The following is a 9601-nucleotide window of genomic DNA, read 5'->3' as shown; positions in this document are numbered from 1 at the left end:
TCAAAAAGTATTTTCCTAACATGGAATTGGAATACGAAATCCTTCGTATGTACTATATATGTTAACATCGACCAAATAACACAGTAACGACTATTTTCAAAACGAAAAAGTGAAAACGTTACTGAAGTCCCATAGAAAACTTTGGCAATTTCGATGCTGTAGTCTGTGACAAATATCAAACAAGACATGATAGTCATAAGAGAGGTATACTTACTAAAGACAAACTCGAGCTGAGTAATGGAAAACACAATGTTTTTTTTTCCTTTTTTTTTCTTTTTTCTGTTCTTTTTCTTCTGTTTACATTTGCTTGAGAACCTGAGAGATCGCATGTTTACAATTCCAAATAAGACCTCTACAGACAAAGAATAATTTTGTACGTTTTTTTTTTTTTTTCATTTCAGTTTCTTGTTTTTCTTCCCTCTCGGGATCCTTCATTTGTACCTACCTACTCCAACTAAACCTCCACTGCACTTATGCAGATATTGGGGAGGGACCTGCTCTTTTCTGAAAGGGTCGTGTCCACTGCCAACTTTCAATGTACCTGACTTCCCAGGTCAACAATCTTTTGATGTCAAGATGGACGAAAAAAAAAAACTAGCTGTTCTGGTTCTTTGAACCAACAAACAACTTTTGGTATTATTACAGTAACTATGTTATAGACAACTTCGTTTAATGTGTTGAACCCGTTTTTGGGGCAACCATATGTTGAACACGGTAAAGACGAGACATCAGCTGTGAGAAAGATGGCCGCAAGTGTGGCTCCCTGCATCAAAAGCAACCCAAATAAAATCAAACAGCACAAACCAGTAGAATCAGTGTAACTTGAAATCAGATTTTTTTTTTCTTTTGTTTTGTTTTTTCTATGGTGAGGGAAGGGATGATCCTTGTTCTTATACTTTTCTAATTTTAAGAGCATCAATCCTTACGTTTTCTCTTTCAGGTTTTCTTTGTACTTTATTATTTTCTACTTATTTGGGTTCTGATGAATATGATTGCTTTTCACTGAAGATATAGACCCTCTAAGTATCAAATCAACTTATTCTCGTTTTTGTTCTCACGAACACCAATATAAGATGAAAATATGGAACCAAAGTTTTATTTAAACCATCAACAAATAACTAAAATCTAAAGTTTACTGATGCATATTAACATATCATTATATTTTAGTCAAAATCATAATTGTAAAAGAACATGAACATGGCGAAACTTTGACAATAACACCCACTGGAAATGCCCACAAATACACAGCTTTCCAAGAACGGTGGCTCTCATAATCCACATTGTAACAATCAGAAAAGATAAGTAGAGAAATGGAACTTACGTTTGCCAGCAATCACGTATAATCTGTGCTACTACTGGATTGGCATCTTCTGGAATTTCAAGCCGTTTGTTTTGGAATCCAACAGCTCCAACAACCTGCATTGGGTTCAAACCTTTCCAGGGAATTCTTGTAGTAATCAACTCCCACAAGATCACACCAAAACTATATACATCACACCTGCATGCAAACTTTAACTATCACTTTGCGAACTTAGACATCATATTTGAATGGAGAATACACAGATACAGATTAAACTTACTTCTCATTGGCTGGCTCATTTCTTAAGACTTCCGGTGCCATCCACTCAGGCTGCAGGCAAAAGATATATTTAGTTTTTTTGGTAAATATTATATATCCCATAAGAAACCAACTACGGTGATAAATTGATAACTTATATCAATTATGTTTGGTAAATATTATATATCCCATAAGAAACCAACTACGGTGATAAATTGATAATTTATATCAATTATGAATAACGAGAAATAACAAATTACCGTTCCAGCACAAGATTTTGATGACAAAAATGTATGGTGCTTCATTCTTGACAGACCAAAATCACAAACCTGTGAAATGACAAACAAAGAAAGAAATAATAATATATAATTTTAATAGATGTTAAAAAAAGGGCAGGGAAAAGGGTTTTAAGTTGTCATAAATGTGAAAGCCTGACAATTCAAAGAAGAAAAAATATCGCCTTTCATCAAGCTTTAATTCGAATTAGTATGAGCAGAGTTAATTTTCGTACAACAGCTCTATGTCTATCACTTCTGGAGTTAAAAAGTGAAAATAAATTATTTACTTAAAATTCTTTAACGATTTTTATACACCAAGCACAAGAATAATTTAGTATCAAATCTACTGACATATTTTCTATATCAGACATAATGTTGGATGCCGGTCTAAAGCCCTATTAATTAAGCACATTTTGAAATCGTTTTAAAATATGCCCGGCATAGCTAAGAAAACTGTCACATGATCACATACCCAAAATTTCCTGGATAATAATTAATTCAAAGTGCATAAAGATTAGTTAATACTTATATATGATTATATATCAAATGCAGAATAGTTATCAACAGTGCGCAATAGCAGTGCGAAGCAGCAATTCGAACCAACAAGGTTTGAATATTGCTTCAGTTTGGAATATATAATTTTGTAAGAATGATTTCTAAAAAAAGTATGTCGTGTTTACTTTTAAGTGGAAAAGTTATGTAGTTACTTTGAATTCAGAGGTTGTGTAAATAAATTCAAAAGTTATTTTTATTTGTCAGAAGATAACATTTTCTAATTAAAAAACGACACCAAAAATAGTTAAGGAAAGGTGTATCCCCTTTATATAATGGTATAGATAATGTAGTAGTAATTTAACGTGTGTATTAAGCATAAAAATAAATCATTCAAATAATACCAACTGTATCAATGACATTTTATGACCAATTAATTGGACATAAAATAAATTGATACTTATCACTAGGGGAAACCACCCTTAAAAACTAGTTGTTAAGGGGGGGACTACACACGGAAATACTTTATTGAGCATCTTATATTATTTGATGCAGGACACAGATACCTATAATACCCATATTTCTTCAATTTGCACATTAGTCAGAAGAATAAATTTGTTAATGCCGCAGAACAAAAAAACATCCATTACTCTCTACCAAGCAAGCATAATTGTAACTTTTCACTGAGTTCTGTTTCTCACATCAAGCAATCTATTGATATTTCTTTCCTTTTTTTCAGCTTTTTGAAGTAAACTCCCAAGACAGAATTCATATAAAAATACCTTAACAATCCAATGCCTGTCAACAAGAAGATTTGGAGACTTCAAATCTCGGTGTACAATGGGAGGATGGCTCGTGTGCAAGTAATTCATTCCCTTAGCCTGGTAAGTGCACGATAAATTCACATTAAGTAAAGGAAATAGAGAATGGGATGACTGTCGAACTCCTTATGGTTCAGTATAAAAGCTTTGACAATAATAAAGCTAAGATGTGTCAATAAATATGTTGTTTATACAAATATTGGATAGAGAGAGATGCTCACATCACATTTATAAGAAAATCTCAGAGCCTCTACACTTGCTCCGCGATAGAATTATATTCATGGACTCTATTTAGTGTTCAGCCCATGGCCAGTTGATTTTCTATATCTTAGCTGTTTCTAATAAATTCCTTATTTCTACAACCAAAAAGAAAGGGAAATTATTTTCAACTCTTACCACATCTAGAGCCATGCGCAACCTTTTCTTCTCATCAAGCCGAATATTGGGACGATGCAGTAGCCTATATAAACTGCCTCTGTATACCAAAAGACAAATATACTTTAACAAGCAAACAATAATATAGAAAAAATAATAATTAATTGTTTTTATGGGAGGCATAGTTGCAAGTAGACTAATTGCCAGAACAAAACATTAATAAATAAAAAAATAAATGTACAAAATCAATAAAAGAAAACATTTCATGTAAACATAATCAAAGAGACCATTCAAGAAAATCACAAAAAGAAGTCCTATCATTTGCATTCCTGATTCAATCTCCCTACTGATAATATTTAACTTAATGCATAAGACAAAACTAACCTTGGAAGAAATTCGGTCAAGATCGAGAAATGTGGGGGCCGAGTAATTGCTCCCATGAAGAGCACAACATTAGGATGTCGCAGCCTTAGCATGATCTCAACCTACAATAAGACATAAAAGGGCATGAGTATTATGTGCGTATGACTGCATTATACATGTCCATATAGAGAAAATGGCTTACTTCAGATTTGAACTGAGCTAGTGCATCACCAGAGAAATCTTGGTCCAGAAACTTCTTTACGGCAACTTCCTGTCATGCAAACCATTCATGCAAAATTACCAAAATCAGTGCACAAAATTACTATTAAGTACTATTAAGTACTTTTAAGTCAAAGCAACAATGTATAATGAGATCTTCGTCATTCCATCTATACAAGTAACAAAAGTTTCAAACAAAATCAAGATGACATAAACCAACTGGGAAGTGACATAACGGCCACATATGTCCATTTGCACAAGGAAAAAAAGTCTGCATATTCATATCCATGTTTCACAGGCTAATAAAAGCAATTTACTAAACATCTTGACAACCATATAGAAAGAAAGTGAAAGTTCAAAGACCTGCAACAAAGCCAACTTATCTAAGATAAGATTACTGCTAGACCCCATCTCACCCTGATCCCTCTTGGAATCTTAATATTGATAGATATTGATTTCAAGAATAGTTAACAGAAAAGAATTGGTAACTTGGCGGTGCCTTAGACAAGCACTTTCACTTCATAAAATACTATTGCATTTGTATACTTTTTGAATGCTTTTATGAGGATGTACACCCAGGTCAAGAGCATGGAATTACAACTTTCTGCACAGGTGAGACTTTCATGGACATTCTAGATTCTTTCTTCACAAAACTACTCAAAGAATAGACCCAATTGTAAGTAAGTGAAAACATTGCAAGTTAAAATATAACCATAATCCAAATGTGACATGAAACTAGACATGGGCACAACAAATATTAATGAGCATTTTATCAAGGAGCTAAATGAACATTTTCAGATTATGTAATTTTAAGAACTTATATAGACAAAAACATTAAAAAGGACTTTGTTGATGTACTCAAGGACACAAAAATGTGAGCAGACTTACAGTGCCATTGCAATCGGCACGATAAACTTCACCATACGAACCTACAAAGGCATGAGTGAACAGGGTTACGGACACAAGAATACATCTAAGATGAGCATATTTCCAATCAGCTTGTACTAGGTCTCCATTAATGAAATCTATCATATTAAATAATATATCATAAATTGCCAATTATCTTACTAATGGATGTTTTGTTTAAGCTTAAGAAATTGTTTCATGATGCAATTTGTTTCAGACCTATTTTCACAAAAATAATAGCTTTAGCAAGTAAAACAACTTTTTAAGAGGCATTTACCTTTTTTATGAAAAAAAATTACATAATTATTATGAGCATTTAAAAGATAGACCTTTTATCAATCAAAACATGCCAAAAGTGTTGTTTTATTTTAAAAAAAAGGTGAAAAAAGAGCCCATAAAAGATATATTTATACATGTAAACCCTTATGTCTTTATATAACAATTGTATCTAAAATATAACATTTGAAGCAAGGAAATACACTTACCAATACCAATACGCTCACCAATATCAAGATCCTCCCATTGAATTTCCCATTCTGAGCCTTCACCAAGCACTTGGTTAACTTCCTTGTTTCTACCATCATAGCATTCTCCATTAACCTCCATCTCATTTCTCTGAACAGCTGAATCTTTGCCCAACCCTCTGTTATTAAAAGAAACTCCTACATTCTTTCCATAGCCATTTTCATCATCTTCACAGAAACAACCAATCCCATTATCCACTTTACAGGAAAGAGCTGCCTTGGGCAAAGAAGATCCAGTACACTTTTCTTTACATAACTTATTATGTGAGTGTATAGAAGCCAAAACAACATTCATTGCGTTAGATTTCTCTAAATCAATATCCCTATCAGAAGCATGTAAAAACCCGTTCCTTATATTATCACTCTGTGAAGAATTGCAAAATTCAACATCTGTGTGCAATTCTTTTTGTTGTTCAGATAAGCAGTCAGCTGATTGACATAACCTAGTATCACTGGCAGAGCCCAACCCATGTGAGGGCATGTGAGATTTTTCATACCTTAACAATAATAATCTATTTGTGTCATCTTGAACAGAATCAACATTTTTTTCATTAACATTATCTACACCCCTATCCTGGGAATTTATATTTGAAAAAAGATCAGGAGGAGGTAAGGCACCACTCTCTAGTAGAACATTATGTAATTTTTGGGCAAATTCTGGGTCCTTTGCTGCACTGAGAACATACTTAGAGACATTTTTTACATGCATATTCTCTGCAGGTCCTGTATGTGATGAGCATTCGTATGCTTCTGTATGTTCAAATCTCCTTGTCTCATTTACTTTAACATGATTAATTTCATCAGGCTCTGTTTGACTGCCCATAACTAATAATTCTTCTGTCCGGACTCTCCCCACTGTTGAAATTCTACCACAATCAGAAAAGACTCCTGGCGCACCAGTTCCATCATCTACCATTGAACCTGTCTTCTCTGGTAATCCAACAATCTCTGCACAACCCCTAACAGAAAAACTGGTGCTTTCGAGCTGGCTGCTGGGTACCTCAGCAGGAATAAGAGTTCCAGGGGCACCCATCATATCAATGATGTACTCACTGCATCAGTACAAAAATTAATAACAGTACTTGAAATTGTTTTGACATAAAGTAAGATCTGTACTGTTTGTGTTATTAAAAGTTCATTGCCATATGTGAGGAGAATAATACTTTGTGACCCAATTCCTTGAAAAAAGTAAGTTCAAACACACTAGTTGAAGTATCTAAATCACAAAAGTAACAATAAACTGCAGTTACTGTACTTCAATGATCTACTAGTCTGCAACAAATTAAAAAACCACTCTTACAAACTCAAACACAGTCACTTCAATATTCTATGCTTCATTTAATAATGTTTCATACTAATTAATTACACAGGTGGTGCCTCTTCCTCATTACATAAGGGAGGTAGAGTTTTACAAAGCACCAAAAGTACAGAACGAAAAGAGTGAAATAAAATTGTTTTTGGAAACCTGCCTCTGGTGTCTGGACTGCCCTAACAAAAAGTAAACATGCAATATAGAGTTTCTAAATAAAACATACAATGGTCATCATTTACATCAGAGGATAACTTAATGTGTCATGGAACTAAACTACCTTAAAAGCAATATAATAAAAAGTGAAACAACTTTCTACCATATGGTAAATACCTTCCATCATCAGCTTTAATCATATTCACAGCCCCATCATCAGTTCCTGTATAATAGCTCCCTTTTACCAGCATGCAGGGAATGTTAATCCTATCAGCAAGTACCTAAGAGCACGAGAAGTCAAGTTAGCGTTAGTTGAAATCAAATAAATTGATGTGCTTTCCTGACTTTGAAATTGAAAGTAATATAACTAAATCTTTCCGCTAAAGAGAGTCAAAAGTAACTCACTTTAATTTTGCAGATATTACTTTTTTAATAAACAGAATAACAAGGGCCGTATAACTCCACAATAGAGAAAAAAAATGCCTTTCCACATACTGTTGGATGATGAATAAAAATTGCACGAAAGCATTTAGTCGGATAAAATCTAAATTGTTCAAATTTGAAAGTCTCACACAGATCTCTTCAATCAATAAATGGAGAAAAATCTCACCTTAAAAAGTAGGGCTCGGTGACGTGAAAGTCCAACATCAAGACAGCCAAGGGGAAGAACAATGGTTTGCATAGAATCCCGTAACTCACGACTCCTCATAGCCCAACTCTTAGTAAGTTTCTCAGCATTAGTAACAGGTCCACCCATTCTATTAACAACAACATCCGCGAGCTTCTGAAGCAAGCCACTCAAAATCAGCCCCAGTTCAGAAACACAACACTCCTCAACCAAACTACACGCCTTCCTCTCAAGCTGATTAAGCTCAAGATCTACAACATGGTTCACCAAAATCACCTCACAATCGACATCTCCTGAGACAGGAGCCGTCTGCAGATCCACCAACAATGGCATCTTCCCTCGATCAACCAAATTCGAGGTAACCCCAAACACATCATAAAACCCATCCATCACTTTCTCATCATAACCAATCACATTGTAGTTCTGCCAGAGTAACAACACCACAACAAACTCTCAAAAACCACACTTTCAAAAAATATTCATCCTACAGTTTCATTTTATTTTTCCTTTAACACTTATCAATAAGTTCAAAATGTCTATCTATAAATAGCAACAACAAACCAAACTTACTCCAATTATACAAAAAAAATGCAAAATTAATAATTTAAAAAAAAAAACTACCATTTACAGGCACCTAATTGGCTAATACCAGTTACGAGAAATAGAAAACGAGAAAATGCCTCGAATGGAAACGCTACTAGAAATAATTATAATCACCGTAATAATAATAACTAAAATATTACCCAATAACGAAGCGATTGAAACTGAACTAGGGCATGAGTGTCAGTGAACGAAGCAGAGTAACCGAGGCTGATCTGTTTTGCGGCGTCGATCTGCGCAGATTCCGCGGTGTCACGGCGATCGGAATCGGAAGCGCTGATTGCGAGCGCTAGTTGCATCTGAAACTCCTCCTCCTGCAACAAGTTGAACTCCACCACGTCGTTCTGCGCCTCCACAACGGGGCTCCGAGTCGGCGTCGGATCCGAAACTATGGTGGGCGAAGAGAGCGTGGAAGTGGAGGGAGCGTGATGCTCGTGCGAGGACAATGCGTTATGATTGTGATTGTGATTGATGGTGGCAGCGCCACCACCGATGTGAAGCTTTCTGAGAAGGTGCTTCATCTTTGGCATGGATCATCGACCGTAACAGCAGATAACGACGATGAAGAAAACGATGACTATGCAGATTGAGATTCGCTTAACCGCTTCTATCCACCCTTTCGCGTTTGCGTTTGCGTTTGCGTTTCGCGTTTTACCCTTAAACCGTTCCTTATTCAGGGTTTCATTCCCTCCACTTTCTCTTTACTTTCTCTTCCTCTTCTCTGTTTTCTTTTCTCTCTCTCTTTTTAATTTCGAAATTAATTATTATTTATCATTAATACTTAATAATTAATAATTGGTGATAGTTTAAATCCAATTAAATTCTGGCCTTGTAACTCCCACCACCCTCTGATGGGTTTTATAATTACAGTTGTAGTTGCTTCTGCGTTGGAGGTGTGATTGGCTGCGACAGCTCTCAGCCGTTGGATTCATTGACCGAGAAAGTGTTTCACATCGTACGGCTGTAAGAGAAAAAAAAGTCAAAGCGTGTGATCACCGGCAGAAACTATAGCCACGAAATGAGTATTCGGATTGAAATTTTGAGACTTCGATTCAATCGTCTTATCCAATCGTGTGAAAATACGGAAATATATAAATGTTTAATTTAAGATTAAGGATTTTAATTTTATTTAATGTTTTCTTCATAAAAAGTATAAGAGGAAATATATCACTAGTCACGAGTTTAATCATCATGCATTAACAATACAAAGTACTTTTATACTACAAGTTAATTAAAAATCATCATGGTAAGTTGTTTGGCTCTACAATAATTAAATCAAAAGTCAAAGCTTATTCACTCTATAATGATTATCTTAAGGAGTGTTTGATATAAAATAAAATTTTAGTTTCATAAAAATAAAAAAAAAATTCAA

At 34.6% G+C, this 9601-nt stretch overlaps 1 protein-coding gene across 1 annotated transcript; it reads right to left on the bottom strand.

Annotated features, from left to right (window-relative positions):
* Positions 1-235: 235 nt before the first annotated feature.
* LOC108338216 (probable serine/threonine-protein kinase SIS8) lies at positions 236-8971 on the bottom strand. The gene is made up of 13 exons (XM_017574972.2): positions 8373-8971; positions 7612-8052; positions 7179-7282; positions 5498-6588; positions 4995-5035; positions 4090-4158; positions 3909-4009; positions 3546-3624; positions 3111-3209; positions 1819-1887; positions 1581-1630; positions 1322-1498; positions 236-763 (listed from the first exon to the last, which is right to left on the bottom strand). The coding sequence occupies exons 1-13, from the start codon at positions 8757-8759 to the stop codon at positions 670-672; spliced, it is 2802 nt and encodes a 933-aa protein (XP_017430461.1). The 5' UTR covers positions 8760-8971; the 3' UTR covers positions 236-669.
* Positions 8972-9601: the final 630 nt, after the last annotated feature.

The sequence above is a fragment of the Vigna angularis genome, chromosome 7, assembly GCF_016808095.1.
Source record: "Vigna angularis cultivar LongXiaoDou No.4 chromosome 7, ASM1680809v1, whole genome shotgun sequence".
Taxonomy (NCBI): Eukaryota; Viridiplantae; Streptophyta; class Magnoliopsida; order Fabales; family Fabaceae; genus Vigna; species Vigna angularis.
Note: the sequence above shows the minus strand (reverse complement) of the source record. Positions and strands in the feature narration are given on the sequence as shown.